Raw genomic sequence first — 19,427 nt, 5'->3', positions numbered from 1 at the left:
TTAAAATCATCTACAGCTTAATCTTTTTTCTTACTGTACATTAGAGATGCTGGAACCATAAACGTCACCCGAATCAGCAGCTTCGATAGCATTTAATCCTTTTTTAACGAATGCTGTTTTAAATGAACTCTCATTTATAAAGAAAGAAAAGTGAATTATCATATCTATCATATCCGCCTCCGACCCACCCGTGATTTATTAAAATGCACGTTATTTCTTATTATGCTACCCATCCCGTGAGTTACCCGCAGCGCACGCGATAGGCTTTAACCGCGATCCAAATGAAATGTGTAATGGTGTAACTTTTATTTTGCATTATTGTCAAATCTGTAATTGTTTTCTGCAACAAAATATGAATAGATAAATATTGTGCAATGATGATAATATTGTTTTTATTTTATTATGATTGTGTGTGAAAATTAGGGCAGAGACAGAGTTTAATGAACTGTATTTTGACCTTGATAATGTACTGAACAACACTGTAAATGAGTATTACAGACCATACCAAGACTGTCTGTCTGAACTAATTAACATCACCAGAAGATGTGCATAGAGATGCTTTATATCGCACCACTGACAGACAAAACTTATCTGATGGTGTTTTTTTTTATTTTTTATTGTAAACTGTAGCATGCGATGTGTAAAAGAACTAGAAGAAATTATAAAAGAACAATACAGTTTTATTAAGTTTTCTTCTGGACGTAAATGAACATTTGAACATTCATTATAGCATATAACAATACTGCATATACTACAGCTCTTCTGTGGGCCTAATTAGATTTAAAACTTTAGAGTGGCCAACTACAGCCACCAAAAAATAAATAACAGGACTATTTAAACTTGTCTTATTGTGCATGAACTTTTTTAACATTTGAAACATGCATCTTTTACATGCATATACACTTTTATACAGAAGTGTACTGCTCTTCTATGGCCCTAATTACATTCAAAACTTCAGAGAGGCCAGCTACAGCCACCAGGGATTCCTCTGTAATTGGAGACCGACACTTAACACATCCTTGACCCTCCTGGAGTATAGCGTTGACACACTCTCGACAACCAACCAAACGTTGGGTTACTTAACGTAATCCCCGGTTCTTTGATAACAGAGTGAGGTGTTTCACTATGGGAATCGCTTTGGGCGTGACCAACTACGGAAGCTCTTATGACACCACGTCTGTCTTTGACAGACAGGTCGACCTGCGACCAGACTCCGCCTTGCCTATATCAGCCAGGTCGACCCCTGTCTTCGTCATTAACGAGATTTCTTCCCGTCCAAGTGCAAGGAGGGAAGTGCTGGTGAAACACCTCACTCTGTTATCAAAGAACCGGGGATTACGTTAAGTAACCCAACGTTCTTTTTCTAACTTCGCTCGGTGTTTCACTATGGGAGATATAGACAGCTCCCGGATTGCACCCATATTACTGTTTCCAAACGGGTACAGCAGTACCGGCCCCCAGCACCGCGTGTGCTAAGGACGGTCCCGAAACGTCCAGCCTATAGAATCGTACAAACGTATGCGGCGTTGCCCAACTCGCCGCCGAGCAAATGTCCAGAACGGAAACTCCCCTGAGTAAAGCCCACGACGTGGCCATACCCCTAGTGGAGTGGGCTCTCAAGCCCGCAGGGGGCTGAAGACCTCTGCAACCATACGCCACAGATATCGCCTCCACAATCCAGTGGGACAGCCGCTGCCGAGATAACGGCTTCCCTGTGTGGGGAGTAGCCCAAGACACAAACAGCTGGTCACAAGTTCTGAAACCAGCTGTCCTGCCCACATACGCCCGAAGAGCCCGCACCGGGCATAATGCATTGAGTTTCCGCTCCTCCGGAGAAGAAAACGGTGGAGGATGAAAAGCCGCCAGTTCAGTAGACGGGCACCTATATGTCGACTCCAAAACCTTGGGCACAAACGCAGGGTTAGGACGGAAAGAAACTTTAGTGAGCCCCGGAGCGAACTGTAAGCAAGACGGGCTAACCGACAAAGCATGTAAATCACTCACACGCTTGGCTGTCACCAAAGCCAGGAGCAGTGCCGTCTTAAGAGAGAGATACTTAAGACTCACCGCCTCTATCGGCTCAAAAGGATGTTGGGACAGGGCTTCTAAGACGATGGGCAGATCCCATAAAGGAACCATCTGCCTAGACACCGGCCGTATGCGGCGCGCCCCCTTCATAAAACGACTTATTAAAGGGTGCTGGCCTGCCGACCTGTCACCAAAACCTACATGGCAGGCTGAAATAGCCGCCAGGTACACCTTAATGGTGGAGAAAGCCTTCCTTTTATCAAGCAGATCCTGGAGGAAGCATAATATATCCCTAACAGAGCACTGAAAAGGGATAATCACTCTCCGCCCACACCATTCCTCAAAAACACGCCATTTATTGCTATAAAGAGCGCGGGTAGAAGAGGCCCTCGCACTCTGAATAGTCTGTATAACTGACGAGGGCAAGCCAGCCGCATTCAGATTCCACCTCTCACGGGCCAGGCCCAGAGGGCTAACATGTCCGGATGAGGATGGTAAATCTCCCCCCCCGCCTGAGACAGGAGGTCCCTCCGTGGGGGGAGGGGCCACGGCTGCCCCGACAATAGCTGGACAATCTCCGCCACCCAATGTCGGGATGGCCAGCGCGGGGCTACCAGAATCAATGACAGACACCGCTCCCTCACTCTGGCTAAAGTGGGGGAGATTAAGCTCAGAGGGGGAAACGCATACAGAAGCACGTCCGGCCATCGATGGGCCAAAGCATCCACACCCAACGGTGCATTTGCGTCCACCAGGGAGAAATACAGAGGGCAATGAGCGTTTTCTCGCGAGGCGAAGAGATCGACGGCAGCCTGACCGTACCTCTGCCATATCTGGCTGACCACCTGAGGATGGAGTTTCCACTCTCCGTACAGGGGATTTCCCCTGGACAGTAAATCCGCCCCTCTGTTCAAGATCCCCGGAACGTGAGTCGCCCGGAGGGACAGAAGCCGTGTGTCGCACCACACGATCAGCTTCGTCGCCAACCGATGCAGCTGAAGGGAGCGTGTGCCCCCCTGACGGTTGATGTAAGCAACCACCGTGGTGTTGTCCGTTTTCACTAAAACATGCCGACCTCTGAGGAAACTCAGAAAATGTTTCAGTGCCAGCCACACCGCCAACAGCTCCAAATAGTTTATATGTTCGTGCACCAACTGTGGTGGCCACGCGCCGTTCACAGTCCTGCCCATTAGGGTTGCACCCCAACCCTTCAATGACGCGTCCGTTGTCAAAGTTATTCTCGATGACACCGCCCCTAAGGGAATCCCCGATCTGAACGTCACAGGGCCTTTCCAGTGTCTGAGCGCTTCGACGCACGCATGAGTGACTCTCACCGGTCGGTTGAGATGCCGGCGAGAGCACAGACGCAAGCGCGCGATCCAGCGCTGAAAATCCCTCATTTTGAGTAGCCCCAAACGCACTACCGCGATCACCGAAGCCATCAGCCCCAGCATTCGCAAGCACAGCCTGTACGGGACTACTCGTCCCCTCTGAAAACGAGCGAGACATTGTGTGAAAGACGCTATTCTCTCTTCCGTCAACGTGACTCGATACGAAAGGGAGTCCAAGCCGAGCCCTAAATACTCCGTATGTTGAGAGGGCACCAGCCGGCTCTTCATCATGTTTATCCTGAAACCCAGGTCTCTGAGGTGATACAGGACAATCTCTGCGTCTCTTATGGCTCGCTCCCTTGACGACGAGCATATCAGATAATCGTCTATGTAAGACAATATCCTTATGCCCTTGTCCCTCAACGGGAACAGGGCTGCCTCCACACACTTGGTAAAAACCCTCGGAGCTAATGATAGCCCGAACGGTATAGTTTGAAATTCGTATGCTGTGCCCCGGTATGCAAACCTGAGGAATTTCCTGTGAGAGGGATAAATATCTATGTGGAAGTACGCGTCCGCCAGATCTATCGTAACAAACCAATCGCCTGGACGAATCGATCGACACAGCACCTTGTGTGTCAGCATTTTGAATGAATACTTTCTGAGGTGCTTGTTCAATACTCGTAGATCCAAAATGGGACGGAGGGCTGAACCGCCTTTCTTTGGAACTACGAAATAACGGGAATAGAAGCCCTGACAGCTTTCCTCCCCGTGTACCACTCTGATTGCCTGCTTGTGCAGGAGGGTTTCGATTTCGGCCGTCAACACACGAGCCGATTCTCCCTCGGCCACTGACATGATCAGCCCGTTGAAACGAGGCGGTTTCATGGCAAATTGGAGCCTGTATCCCCGTGACACTGTTGCTAAAACCCACGGATGAGCCACGCATGCGCGCCAGCTGGCTATGCGGGTCGAGAGAAGGCCCCCGTACACTTCCGCCCCGCCATCGTCGCGCAGTGATGACGTCATCACACGCGCCGTGCGGGCCCCCGCTGACGGGGAAGCGAGCACTGCCCCCAGCGGAGGGACTGGGGGAGCGCATTCCATGCCTTTGCATTTTTCGGGATTTTTTAGACATATCGCCCTCGGCTGTTTGCCTGGCTGCGATAGTGCAACATTTATTCCCATGTGTCTCGAACCCGGGGAGCATATCGCCCTCAGCCCGTGGCTTGGCTGCGATAATGCATGCTTTATTATGAATTCCCCTGTGTGTGTGAGTGCTTGGTGACACCGCACATGGCTCTGACCTCCCTCTCTTCGTTGAACTGGAGGAGAGCGAACATAATGAGCCCCTAACAAACTCAGAACAGAAGGGCTGAACTCCCGCCTTCTTCTCTTCGCCGGCGGAGAGAGAAGGACCGGGGAAAACCTGTGCGTCAGGTCGCACGCTTTTTCTTCCTTTCCTCGGGGTGGGGCGGACGGTTCCTAGCCGCCGCGGCCGCAAAAGAATGCTTACCCCAAGGTCCGGAGCCATCTGGACGCGGTCGCTGACCGACCTGTCCGCTGTGAGCTGGTCTCACAGCTCTCGCGGCCATCGGCCTCCCCCTCGATGCTGCGGCTGCTGCGAAGCCCTGCCGCGTCGGCTGAGGGGGTGGTCGCGCCGCCTGCTTGCGCGGCAAACAGAGGTGAAAAGCCTCATCCTCCTGTTTTCTGAGGGTGCTGGTTTCTCTCATTTTCTCGAGAGCGGGCCCGAATAAGCCCTTAGCCGGGTCGTAAGGGGCATCCATCACCTCCGCTTTCTGAGCGTCGCCCAGGCCTGACAGGTTTAACCACAGCGCTCTCTCACCTGACACGGCCAAGCCCATTATGTGGCCACAGCCCTGAACCGCGCCGCGTGAGGAGCGCAAAATCAGGTCGTTCACCACACAGATCTCGTCCCAGAGCGCCGGGTTCGGTACACCCGAGTCCAACTGGCGCCCCATCTCCTCCAAAATCTCCGCTTGATATGCTGACAGCAAAGTCACAGCATTCAGCGAACATACGGACTGCCCCGCGTATTTGTACATCCTCTGAAAGGTCGCGGCGGTCAAGCGGTCCGTCTTACTTGGCAGTGAAAACTGCGATGAGGAGGAAACAGATTGCCGATTCGGATGGAGGTGGAACGCCACCGAAGGCTCCACCGCTGGGGGTCCGGCCAACCCCAGCTCCTCCATCCCCTGAATCTCCAACATCGAGTGTCCCTTGGTGGGGAGCTTACTCTTAAAGGGGCTAGACCAATACCGAGACATCTCCGTCATGCACGCAGGCACGGCAGGCAAGAGCTGTCTCGCTGCCGAGTGGGTCGGCGGCAGCCTTTTCCCATCGTAAAGGTCTCTCACGGCACCTTCGGCAGCTTTGGCGGCTGGCCAGGCTAGGCCCAACTTCGCCGCGGCTCGTTTGCACACTTCGTGCAGGCTGCTGTCAGCCGGGGGAGCCGAATCGGTCGTGCTAGGTGGTCTAGACTGTTGGACTGGGAAGGGGGAATTGTCCTCCTCCTCTTCGTCGTCCATACCCAGATCGAGGAGGTCAGAGTTAGCATCGCCATCTGCGTCCTCGTCCCCCAGTTCATCATCCACCTGCATGAGCAGGCCATCGAACCGCGGAGGCATGTCCGGGGACTCGGCTTCCATCATGTCCGCCCAGCTCTTGCTAGCTCGCGGCAGATGGGCCATATCTGTCGAGGCAGCTTCAGACAGGCAAGGGTCCTGCTGGTTAGCCACCGACACTTTCAGCCTCCTTTCCAAGATTTTCACCGGCAATGACGCACAGTGAGCGCATGTCTGCGGGTCCGCTAGCGACGTCTGAGCGTGCTTCGGGCCCATACACACTATGCACATAGGATGAGGGTCCCTGCCCGAGATGGTAGCTCCACATGATGATGGACAAGGGCGGGATACAGCCTCCTTAGTCTTCGACTCATGCCCTTTGGCGGGGGTAATTGCCGTCGACATAGCGTAGTCTAAAGACTCGTCACAACACGTTAGCCTGTTAGACTGTGGATTAAACCTCCGGTAGGTCCGCCTTGACGCGTAGACCGAAGCAAATTAGATGCTATCTACCGCTGTAACTAAACACGCAGCAGGAGGTAAGAATAGCTCGCCACGACGCGGACGCTACTCCAAGTGTAGGGTTGTCACTCACCACAATCCCTCTACTGATGTCGCGTTCGGCGACGGAGTCCAATAACGGTCCGTCTATTGAACAGTTAAGCAAGATCAGCAGGTCGGGATGCGCTGAGAGAGCTTGCTGCAGTCTCCCACGGGAAGAAAGCGCGAATGACGAAGACAGGGGTCGACCTGGCTGATATAGGCAAGGCGGAGTCTGGTCGCAGGTCGACCTGTCTGTCAAAGACAGACGTGGTGTCATAAGAGCTTCCGTAGTTGGTCACGCCCAAAGCGATTCCCATAGTGAAACACCGAGCGAAGTTAGAAAAAGAACTGCGACAGCAGTGCGCCAGCATACTGTAGGTCTGTTCATCACTCCTGGAAAAAACATTACAGAAATGTGCTAATAATAATACTATATGTGATAACACTAAGGGTCAGTTTCCCATACAGTGTTTAAAGGAGTAGTCCACCCTTAAAATGGGGCCCATTGACTTTTCATAGTAGGAAAAAAATTACTATGGTCAAGTCAATGTGGACCATTTTTGGGTGAACTACACCTTTAAGTAGTCCTAGACTAAAATATCTGTCTCAACTGTAAACAATTTGCACTTGAAATTTAAAATATATCAGTGTCATGTGTCTTAAGATATACAACCAGTAATGGTTTTTGTAAGGTATGTTTGTAAAAACACTTTAAAATCCTAATATAACAACTAGTCCTGGCTTAAACACTTTCAGGAAAATAATCCCTAAGTGTCAGACTAATGATCCAGGTAATGAAAGGACAAAGTTGTCCTAAGAAAACAACAGGTACACATTTTATTACACAAACTTTCATAAAATGTTTTTGATACACTTCAAATTTTTAACAATTAACAGATGTAAGAATCCATAACCATATTTAGACATTGTTTTCTAAGCAATATTCGAGTTGCAATTCTTATCACCTGAGATCAGTGATTTTGCATTAGTGAGTTTTACAAAAAGTATTTGAGATTAAAATTAGAAAGTATGTCTGTAAAACTAATTTCTATAACTACCTTCAGAAAAACTAGTCGCATACATAGTAATTTCTAACAGTTTTGTGTCAAACTTTATTGTCCTCTGAGAAATCCAATCTAATCTGAAAGTTAATGTCTGTCACTGCAGATAACAAACACTTTTTCTTAAAGGTTTTGGTCAATGTGAACCACTATAGATCTTCTTAACTAGCACATATTCTGCTGGCTATCTGTTTTTTCCATCTGACAACAAAATCAACAGCAAAATCCTGTAACTGTGAAAAACTGGCCACTGTAATATCTGAAACGTGGTTTCTCCATGTTTACATGGGCTTATACAGTATGTAGAACATGGCAACAGGACAGATCATATAGTTCACAATAGGACTGTCTCTGTGCATCAAAGTAGTTTTTACTTTGTAAATAGGTTTTAAGAGAAAACTTGTAGCTAAAAACTTTTACTGCGATTTAGGAGAACTCTTAGTGGCAAGAAAAATGTTTCACGAACACAGGCCCTGAAACTAGATGTCCACATGTGGAGATTTTCAAAGTTAATCTATAGCTTAACAAATCAGAATAATCAGAATAAATAATAAACTTGAAGTAATGGTGTAACCTACTGAACTCTGTTCAAGTACAATTATTGCTGTATTGAGTGTAGGATCAGAGCAGCCTAGGAATTCCTTGCAGATCGTTGAAGTTGACTTCTACTGAGTGAACTGCAAAGAAATCTCTTCAGTAACAATTCATTTATATTAAACTGCATCTCTGACTTCTGATTGTGTTTCATTATCATCAATCTATGGACCTTAACTTGAAAGAGACACTCCCACCTCTGTAAAATACACAAAGTGGGAGTGTTTGGTTTGTACATCTAGTCCCATCCGAACTTGTACATAAAATCACAGATGTCGAGTGATAAGAATTGACAGCCTACTGTATGGACTAGGCTAATCGCTAAAGCACTTAAGATTTTTGTTTGCAGGAATATATGAAATGTTCAAAGATGAATACATGTTTCTGGTGAAAGCAATTTTGATTGTACCCTAGTTTTCTTCTTTTTCTTCTTCCCATTTCTGCAAAAACATCTTTGATGGCAAAAAGGTGCCTGGACCTCTGCTTCCAATAAGCAGAACCTGTGACAGACAGGATAAATAGAATAGTGAAATTCAGAATGGTACTGTCATGGTAATACACTAAGTAGTAACTTGCATGTTGATGAGCTGCGGTGAACCTTTTGTGCCAGGGGCATCAAGGAGCAGGTTTCCTTGACTATCAGTTAAAATGATGTTTTCATCAGCACCCACAGCAAGGGCTTCTTTAACTTTGTGATGGTAGACAAACAGGCCTCAGACTCTTCAAAAGGGATTACCAAGGCCTTGTCCTGTACTATTTTGTCACCCTCAAGTTGACCAAGGAAAATGGTTCTGTGGAAGAACACACACAAGCACATTGTGTCTAACAGATGTTTTGAATATTCTAAACACAGACATTTGGAGTGCATTAAAATTGCAACAGGAATGAACGATATCAGCTAACTTCATTTCTGCAACCTAGAAACCAGACTCGTACATTCTTGTAATGTGTTTTTTTTTACAAACACAACACGTTATTGAAAAATTGTGTGTGTGTGTGTGTGTGTGTGTGTGTGTGTGTGTCATACCTACCAGTTTTGTTGAACTTATTTTAAAGTTGGGTTCCTGTTTCTCAACACCTCATAGTTCTCATCTGCGTCTTATTTTAATTAGTCCATTAATGTGCATTTGTCTTATATATTGTCTTATATAAATATTTTTGTCAGTTTTTACCATCTTAGGTTAATTGTTTGTTTCTGGCTTTGTAGCTTCTGTCATTTTCTATTATTTTGTATTAATAAATATGTATGGTATACTATTACCGGTTATAGAAGATTCAGAGCCATCATCTTGTCAAACAGAGGTTCCACAAAGTATTAAATGAAGAATGTCAGTAAAAAGAGATTGGATTTTTGTGAAAACATTAAATGAAAAAAATAAAACTAGAGAAACAGACTCAAAAACGCAACTTACTGTACCTTTGGTAGATTTTTTGATTAGTTGCAGGATGGGGTGTGCGAGCAGCAGCAGTAGTAGCAGTGGATGATCTTGAAAAACTAAAACGAGGTCGACTCTGACCAGGGTTTGGGTGAAATGGCTTTGTGACTGGGCTTGGTAATGCCCCGCACATTTCATCCCCATCACCTGGAAGGTTCCTCCACCAGTCATGAGATCCAAACAACTAAAGAATCTAGATGTGGATGGAAAAAACTGAAACTCCCTGGTCACTGGTCAAGTAAACACTTGATTGTGTTACCTAAAGAGAAATCAAGAGAACAAATCAATCACAATACAATTTTTTTTCACAGTCACAAACATGTAAATAGATTTATGGCTGAGAATATATGTAATTTATTTAATGAATTTGTATAAATCAATTTGCATAAGTGAAATTTATGCTGATTGCTACACATTTCATTAGCAACAGGGAGGGGGACGTTTATAGGTTATCGATGATTAAAACAGTTTAACTAAAACAAACCTTAAAAATCCTCGGCAAGTTGTCCACTGTTATATCATCCTCTCGAAGTACAGCTGACAACGTGCCCCTCCTCAATGTGTAAGTTGTTCCCAAAGACATCTTGTACAAGTTGCGAGACCGCGCCAAGAAACCGCCAATTTAAGTGCTAGCATACGCCATACGTCACATCCGTTTGACCTGTGATAGGGCCAGTAACGTTACGCCTCATAGAGGTCATTTCATGTAAAAATACTTTGATAAAGCATTTCACTGAAATAATATTCATTCATTCATTCATTCATCTTCTACCGCTTATCCGAACTACCTCGGGTCACGGGGAGCCTGTGCCATCTCAGGCGTCATCAGGCATCAAGGCAGGATACACCCTGGACGGAGTGCCAACCCATCGCAGGGCACACACTCATTCACTCACGCAATCACACACTACGGACAATTTTCCAGAGATGCCAAAAAACCTACCATGCATGTCTTTGGACCAGGGGAGGAAACCGGAGTACCCGGAGGAAACCCCCGAGGCACGGGGAGAACATGCAAACTCCTGAAATAATATATGTTTGTTTATTATTACCATCCAGCCCATGTACTGGATTATTTATCAAATAATGGTATTGACAGACACATTTACAATAATTATGTTTGCAAATGTATTTTTCCCAATTTTCCCATTTACAGAAGTTTTAAAATGTCCTTTAACATGTACTGTATAAAAGGTTTGACCTACAAATGAAATGAGCAGAAATTCTGCACCACCTGTATTTATATATTTATAAGAAAATAAAATATAAAACACTAATAAAGACAATTCACATTAATACAGTGAAGATATAAACTCAAGTAACCATCATTTTACATATTTTGTATAAATGAAATGAGGAGAGAAGAACGCAGCTCTAAAATGGCGCAGTTACACATGAGAGCACGTGTGAGATTAGAGCACACATGTGCTAATTGCTAACACTCAGCTGGGGCTAATATTTTAACACAGAACATGAAAAAACTCAATAAAACACATACCTGGGAAAAACAGCACCAAAAGGCTTATCAGCATACAGTGCATCAATGTCGCAGTGGAAGTCAGCAGGTGTGAGACTCTGATTATATAGCGCCGCCCCGCAATATCATGTCCACAACAGCCAATGGCGAGTTTCCCAATTTTTGCTGAATTTAACAAAAATATTTTTAAACTCTGTTACATATATATATATGTTCACCCAGATGAGGATGAGGTTCCCCTTTGAGTCTGGTTCCTCTCAAAGTTTCTTCCTTTACCGTCTAAGGGGGTTTTTCCTCACCACTGCTGCCTGAGTCACCTCAGACTTGCTCTTTGGGGATAAATACATACACATTGTGAACTAAATATATCTAATATTAATCTTGAATTTTGTATTATATTAATCTTTATATTATTCTTTATATTAACCTTTTGTTCTATGTTTATGTTCTGTAAAGCTGCTTTGAGACAATGTCAATTGTAAAAAGCGCTATACAAATAAACTTGAATTGAATTGAATATAATGTAGCTGCTTGTTGGTGTAAAATGTAGCTCCTCCCTAAAAAATAACAACACCAGATTAAACAAACAAACAAAAAAGTCTCAGTCAAACTTAAGACGATCTTCCCAGATCACTGAGTAGACCATAGTGTCATCGAGGTATACTTCACTTTGCAATTCTGCGCTGCTAACAAGACTCTCAATGGTGGATGTGTCATGCACGACGGAATATATATATATATATATATATATATATATATATATATATATATATATATATATATCTGTAAATGTAAATGTAAATGTTCTGTGGCAGCTTCGCCTTTACTTTGGCCAAGCCTGATGCTGCTGCGAATCCTGCCCAAAAAATCAGAGTTCGGCCAAGGTGAGCTGCACCCTTTTAGGTTACAATTGCAGTACAATTGCATTTCGCAAATGAGACCAGTCACATCTTTGTTCTAGTTGACTCCAGATCGGCTGTGAACTTAATACATCAACAACTTTTTTATAGGATCTTCATCTGCCCACAGTGCTGCATGTTGCCCCCTAAAAGTCACAGCCTTAGATAACCAGCCCATCAGGAACGGCTTCATAACTCATCAGACTGAACTAATGGTGCTGCAAAATGATTTTATACACCTGTGGCCATGTAAGTGATTGGAACACTTGAATTCAATGATTTGGTGGATTGTCCCAAAACATGGCAATATAGTGCATCTATTATGGATTGTACCAATTAAAAGTAAATATGATTGTAATGACATAAAAAACACTTTTACTTTTTTTTTTTTTTACACCTTTACAGATTTATTTATTGTTTCACCAAGAACTGGACATCCTAAAGAGGAAGGTATTACACATGATTATGATTTTTTTGTCAATGCTTTACTTATCGCAGATATGAGAAAAATCAGAACAGTAATAATAAACTAATATTTGGGAAAAACGTGAAGCAGCTCATCCTCGTCCCTCCACTAGAAGGAGAAATCATAGCAGCGTCTCTACTTCCTCCACAAACTGAGAAGAGCCAGAGCCACGCCCCCATCATGCACAGCTTCTACAGAGGCATCATCGAGAGCATTCTATCGAGCTGCATCACTGTGTGGTATGGTGCTTGCAACGCATCCTGCCGGAATATGCATAGTAAGAGCAGCAGAGAAAATTATTGGTGTCTCTCTCCCCTCCCTCCAGGACATTTATGAGATCCGTCTCAACCGCAAAGCCCTCTGCATTGCAGGTGAACCCACCCACCCATCACACAGCTTCTTCAGTCTGCTGCCATCAGGGAGGAGACTGCAGAGTCTCCGGGCCAGGAACAACAATTCATTCATCAGGCTGTCAGGAAGCTGAACTCGCTCCCGAACTTGCCCACCCTTCCCTTTTCTGCCCCAGGCACCATAGATCTATGAACCCACCCCACCCCTCCAGATCCCACATCCACGGGTCCTTCCACTCCCCCCTCCCACTAACTTATGATGACATGCACCAGGCACTTTGTATAACATTGGTCTGCTCATTTGCACTTGCACTTTATCTGCCATATGCCTTGCGCTGCTTTATGTAACTTCTATTGTTAATATTATCGGTATGCACCTTGGGACTAAGAGTAACACAATTTCAGTTCTCTGTATGTACTGTACATGTAGAAGATTGATAATAAAGCAAAACTTGAACTTGAGACAGGAGAGCAACCAGTGATGTTGCTGAAATAGATTCGACCACCAGAGGGCGCAAGAGCACAACATATGCCTGGATCTTTTTAAATAGAGCTTTGTTTAAGGCTCTGCTGGTTATTCTGGTTATATTCATTGCTATGCTAGTTTCTCAGGCAAAAATATATAATAACAAATCAGGCTTTTAGTAAATGTTTGAGCCTTTAGTCAGTCTTTGTATATTACTGACTTTGTGAGATGAGCTCTCATCTCTGATTCAAAAATCATAGATTCCTAGTTCAAATTACACGAGATGAATTTGGCTCAGTGTTTTAAACTGTGAACAATCATTTGTATGCTTTTTTTTATTCAGTGCTTAAGTTTTAATTTGGATCTAAATAAGTAGATCATATACTGTATTTGGAATAAGAAGATATCGCACCTCTGAGACCCAGGAAACCTTTGAAAAGTGCAAGTAGGAGAAAAATGAATAACTTCCATGAAGTTTCCTGCAGATTGTGATGTTGTTATTATCTCACTGGTACTATTAGTTTATAGGCTGAGTGTATATTTATATATATGGCTTAATTCTGCTGTTGTCCAATTCAAGACCATGACCAAATGGAGTCAAAATAAAAACATAAAAAAATAAAAAGTCTGTAAGCTATAAAATATAATATCTCCTTTTTTAAAGCCTACAGAGTTCAACTAGTTGCCGATCATTTGTGCACTGAACCTGTATTAACAAGGTCGCTGTTAAAACCAAGATCATACTTAATGTTATTTTGTGCAGTGGATTTACAGAAACTATTTTATTTACAAATGCAGCCTTCATAAATATCACTGAGACAAACACACTTTTTTTAGTTTTATTTCATTTTAATGTAAGAATAAAAATCATTGTATAATTGGATGTACAATAACCAGGCCAGTAAGATCACATTACATGGCTGCACATTGTTCCATCATTAGGTACTAAAACTAGTACATGCAGGGTACTAATAAACCAAAACATTAACTGAATCATAATACAGTGATACATACAGTATATTAATTACTTATACTAAATGAAAGAAAGATTCTGCTTTGTGTTGGTCCATGTCACAACACAGCATCAATGTTTTGTTCTAACTTGGCTGTATTAGATCTTCTCCTCCTTGAATTCAGTGGTAATAGAGTTCCCCTGCTCGCACCAGTACTCTCCATACTCGACCTTACTGTTAGAGCCGCTGGTGATGGTCAGCTTGACCGGGATCACAACAGTCATTTCCTTCCTCACCACGTTCACTGTGAGTTTGGTGTGAGGAGGAATGTTGACTGGCAAGGAGACTTTGATACTTTGAGGTGTAGATCTGGTGTTGCTGCTGCCCTTCTCCACTGTAAAGGTGTTACTGACATTTAAGGTGCTCTCAGTATTGGAACCAAACAGTGATAATTCAAATTTGGTTCCGAAACCAATCTGGGTGGAATCGCTGAACCGGAAGCTCTCAGTGACAGATCCTGAATAAACTTGAGTCGGATCAGTGGTGAAGGTTTGTTTCTCAGATCCATAATTAACACCAGTGATGGAGTCGATGATGACTTTTTTTAAACTTTCTTTCTTTTTGTCCCATTCCAATTCAGCTTTAATGGTGGTTTTGCCAGCTTTAAGAGGACGGATGTGACTCAGACGGTTGTCAAACCATTCGTACTTAGGAACATCACGACCAGCTCTGGCCACCCGGATATATCCACCTCTCTGTCCATGCTGATACAGAACCCAGGCTCCTCTCTGCACCTTGTGAGAAGATGCTTTGTCATTAAAATCGCCATAATGCAAGTTGGTCTCACAGTCGAGGACGAGGCTCTGGCCCTTATAGTTCTCGTGTTCATACAGTGTGATCTGAGGATTGTCCAGGTCTTCTGTCACCATCTGTAGTGAAGAAATGTCGTTGTAGTAGTACACATTAGCATATTCTCCTTCCTCACAGACAGTCAGTTCACCAGTGTAATTAACACCATTGTACCCCACCCATGGATTCCCGATGACTTTCAGAGAGGAGATGCAGTCATTAAAATTTAGTTTAGTTAAATCAGGGACATCAGAAGTGAACTCTTTGCTGAGGCCCTTAAAGTCAGGATGTTCATAGACGATGATCTTGTTCATGGCTGAAGCTTGCAGTTTGCCCAGAGACCTACAGACAGTGCAGAACACGATGAGAGCGAGAATCTGTGAAGATTATTCAAGCGTGTATTTCTATATATACTGTAGCTGTTGGTGGTGTGAAAAGTAGAAACACACATTTTACAGTAACTGGTATAATGTTACAGCTCCTCCCTAAAAAGTAACAACAACAACATATTAAACAAACAAACAAAAAAGTCTCAGCCAATCTTTTAAGACGATCTTCCCAGATCATTGAATAGATCATAGTGTCATCAAGGTATACTTCACTTTGCAATTCTGTTAGGTTTTACTGCTGTCAGGTTCTACTGTCCTCACAGCAAACATTTCCAGTCCTTACCACCCTCTACACAGTAGGTGTGCATCATAGTGGCTGTACACATAATCATTAAATTGTACTGATGGTCAGACTTGGATTTAGGCAATGATCAGGGATTGGAATGGACTAAAGAGGAGTTTGTAGACCGATCAGATTGGACAGACTCTTTACATTATAACAAGCCTGTATATGTTTTTTGGTCCAGGATCCCTGGGCCAACCTGTTCAATGTCTGGTTGTTCAGCACAGCAGAGGCATCTTTTTCTATCACAGGACATTTCTAGCTGTATTGACTCTGCTCAGTGTTTATTCAATGCCTCTTATAGATTTTTCCTCTTTACTCAATTCTAAAATGGTTGGTTTTCTCCCATAGATCGCTCTCTGATCTTATCTCTCTGGTTTACCTTTTAACAGCAAATGCAGTCTTCACACTTCTCACTTAACCAAAGGGTAAATATTACAAGCTGTTATCTGTTTATCAGGATTACCAGAACCCATTGCTACAGATTCACAACCCCCAGATTTCCTGTATTGACAAGGAATTAACTCGCTGTTAATTCACTGTTTGAAAACCACTCTTAGCCTTCCATGCTTTACCACCACTGTCGAAAGTCTGAAACCCAGAGACATGATTACAATCCCTGAGGAACACCATGACATACTGGTGGACCCTGAGACTGTGCTTACTAACACCTCTGCACCGAAGGGCAGAGTTTACCCCCTCGCTCTGAAACCTAGGCTATAGACCAGTATATCAAGGCAGCAGTATCAGGAGGATATATTCGCCTCTATACCTCAACAGAAGGTTGAGGGTCTGATGCCATGAATAATTTACCACGGATTAAATGCTATCAACATTCTTTTAACTTTTTTAATAAAATCAATGATTCACGTTCACCTCCAGCAGGTCATACAAAGACGGCAATTTGATTGTATGCGTTGTCTTTATATGACCCCCTGGAGACAGATACATCAGACCTTTCAAAGTCTTGAGACAAATTAATCCAGTCACACATCACTGTTGTTTTGATCTTGTTCTGTTTTCTGGAATCTTTGCTATTTGTATTGTGTTTTTGTACCTTATTGATATTTTGCCTCTTTATATTCACTGTGAGATTAATATTGTTCTACTGATTGTTATAGAATTTGTTTCTCTGAATTAGATTCTCTTCTTTTTTCAGTAATCCTGACTACACTAACACCTATTACGCTGAGACAGTAGCATCTGGGTAAACTGCCTACATTTTGCAGAAGTGACTGTACTCACATGTACTGCCTTCTTTGCTGATACAGTAACATCCAAATTGACTAGTTGCACAATAACAAAATACATTTTTCTGAAACATTAAAACTACAGTATGTTTTTCTGTGTTCTGTTTTCTGAAACACAGATGACTTCCATGAGGTTTCCTGCAGATTGTAATGGTTCTGATGTTGTTATTATCTCACTGATACTATTAATTGTGTATATATATGACTTAATGCTGGATGTATAATTGAAATGCTGGATGTATATACTAAATGAAAGATAATTTCTGCTTTGTGTTGGTCCATGTCACAACACAGCATCAATGTTTTGTACTAACATGGCTGTATTAGATCTTCTCCTCATTGAATTCAATGGGTCTCACTGGCATTTAAGATGTACTCATTTCTGGAACCAAACAGTGATAATTCAAAATTTGGTTCCGAAACCAATCTGGGTGGAATTGCTGAACCGAAAGCTCTCAGTGACAGATCCTGAAAACTCTCAAGTCAGATCAGTGGTGAAGGTTTGTTCATAGACAATGATCTTGTTCATGGCTGAAGCTTGCAGTTTGCCCAGAGACCTACAGACAGTGCAGAACACGATGAAAGCGAGAATCTGTTAAGATTATTCAAGCGTGTATTTCTATATATACTGTAGCTGTTGGTGGTGTGAGGATTACCAGAACCCATGCAGGTCGGGAAAATGGGTATTCATGGAGGAGCATCGTCTGCATCTTTGTCGCTCTGAATGAGGGTGTCTGCCAAATGCTGTAAATGTAAATGTCCTGTGGCAGCTTCGCCTTTACTGTGGCCAAGCCTGAGGTGAGCTGCACCCTTTTAGGTTACAATTGCCGTGCAATTGCATTTCACAAATGAGACCAGTCACATCTTTGTTCTAGTTTACTCCAGATCGGCCGTGAGCTTAATCCATCAACAACTTGTGGAAGATCTTCATCTGCCCACAGTGCTGCATGTTGCCCCCTAAAAGTCACAGCCTTAGATAACCAGCCCATCAGGAACGGCTTCATAACTCATCAGACCGAACCAATGGTGCTGCAAATCAGCCTCTTTCATGTTGAGAAGCTCATCCTCTTCATCATGTCATCTCACACTAACCCAGTAATACTGGGATTTCCATTGCTACAGATTCACAACCCCCAGATTTCCTGGATTGACAAGGAATTAACTCGCTGTTAATTCACTGTTTGAAAACCACTCTTAGCCTTCCATGCTGTACCACCACTGTCGAAAGTCTGAAACCCAGAGACATGATTACAATCCCTGAGGAACACCATGACATACTGGTGGACCCTCAGACCGTGCTCACTAACACCTCTGCACCCAAGGGCAGAGTTTACCCCCTCACTCTGAAACCTAGGCTATAGACCAGTATATCAAGGCAGCAGTATCAGCAGGATATATTCGCCTCTCTACCTCACCAGAAGGTTGAGGGTCTGATGCCATGAATAATTTACCACGGATCAAATGCTATCAACATTCTCTTAAATTTTTTAATAAAATCAATAATTCACGTTCACCTCCAGCAGGTCATACAAAGATGCCAATTTGATTGTATGTGTTGTCTTTATATGACCCCCTGGAGGTGTCCCAGATACATCAGACCTTTCAAAGTCTTGAGACAAATTAATCCAGTCACACATCACTGTTGTTTTGATCTTGTGCTGTTTTCTGGAATCTTTGCTATTTGTATTGTGTTTTTGTACCTTATTGATATTTTGCCTCTTTATATTCACTGTGAGATTATTATTGTTCTACTGATTGTTATATAATTTGTTTCTCTGAATTAGATTCTCTTCTTTTTTCAGTAATCCTGACTACACTAACACCTATTACGCTGAGACAGTAGCATCTGAGTAAACGCCCTACATTTTGCAGAATTGACTGTACTCACATGTACTGCCTTCTTTGCTGATACAGTAACATCCAAATTGACTAGTTGCACAATAACAAAAGACATTTTTCTGAAACATTAAAACTACAGTATGTTTTTCTGTGTTCTGTTTTACTGATAGAGTTTGGGATTGGGAACGATCACATATCTGAACAATGCATTTATATAAATTTGAGATTCACAGCTGCACTACTGTCAGAACTGATTTCTGGAAAATTAATCAACACTTTAAACAAGCCCTGACAATCAGAATTAAAAACTGAACAGTGTTGTGGTGTATTTACACTTGCCTTGCTCAAACTCAATACTGAACGAGTGTCATGATACAGAACAACACACTTTAATGCTTTTACAGATGACCTAAAAGTGAATTCTTGCCGTGGCCAGATTAATTTTTATGGAGAAGAATATGGGGTCTGATGCCATGTATAAGTTATCGGGGGTTAAAAGCTATCAATGTTCGTGACCCATATGTTCTACCACCTTTTCCTTCTGTCCTACACCATACCCGGGAGACTTACGTCTTCTCAAAGCTAGACCTTCGGAGTACATACAACCTGATCCAAATCAGGGAGGGAG

General features: G+C 43.4%; 2 protein-coding genes and 1 long non-coding RNA gene across 3 annotated transcripts; all 3 read right to left on the bottom strand.

The window, feature by feature from the left end:
• Nucleotides 1–2,465: 2,465 nt before the first annotated feature.
• Nucleotides 2,466–4,551, bottom strand: LOC132862550 (uncharacterized). Its single transcript, XM_060894610.1, has one exon. The coding sequence runs from the start codon at nt 4,545–4,547 to the stop codon at nt 2,466–2,468; it is 2,082 nt and encodes a 693-aa protein (XP_060750593.1). The 5' UTR covers nt 4,548–4,551.
• Nucleotides 4,552–6,848: 2,297 nt separating this feature from the next.
• LOC132862407 (uncharacterized) lies at nt 6,849–11,257 on the bottom strand. The gene is made up of 7 exons (XR_009650025.1): nt 11,077–11,257; nt 10,522–10,600; nt 10,063–10,239; nt 9,560–9,837; nt 8,741–8,933; nt 8,552–8,642; nt 6,849–6,880 (listed from the first exon to the last, which is right to left on the bottom strand). It is a non-coding gene; the product is annotated as an uncharacterized LOC132862407 (long non-coding RNA).
• Nucleotides 11,258–14,061: 2,804 nt separating this feature from the next.
• Nucleotides 14,062–15,404, bottom strand: LOC132862165 (epidermal differentiation-specific protein-like). Its single transcript, XM_060894053.1, has one exon. The coding sequence runs from the start codon at nt 15,350–15,352 to the stop codon at nt 14,348–14,350; it is 1,005 nt and encodes a 334-aa protein (XP_060750036.1). The 5' UTR covers nt 15,353–15,404; the 3' UTR covers nt 14,062–14,347.
• Between the last annotated feature and the right edge of the window lie 4,023 nt (nt 15,405–19,427).

This window comes from Tachysurus vachellii, chromosome 19 (assembly GCF_030014155.1).
Source record: "Tachysurus vachellii isolate PV-2020 chromosome 19, HZAU_Pvac_v1, whole genome shotgun sequence".
In the NCBI taxonomy this organism is placed as follows: domain Eukaryota; kingdom Metazoa; phylum Chordata; class Actinopteri; order Siluriformes; family Bagridae; genus Tachysurus; species Tachysurus vachellii.
Note: the sequence above shows the minus strand (reverse complement) of the source record. Positions and strands in the feature narration are given on the sequence as shown.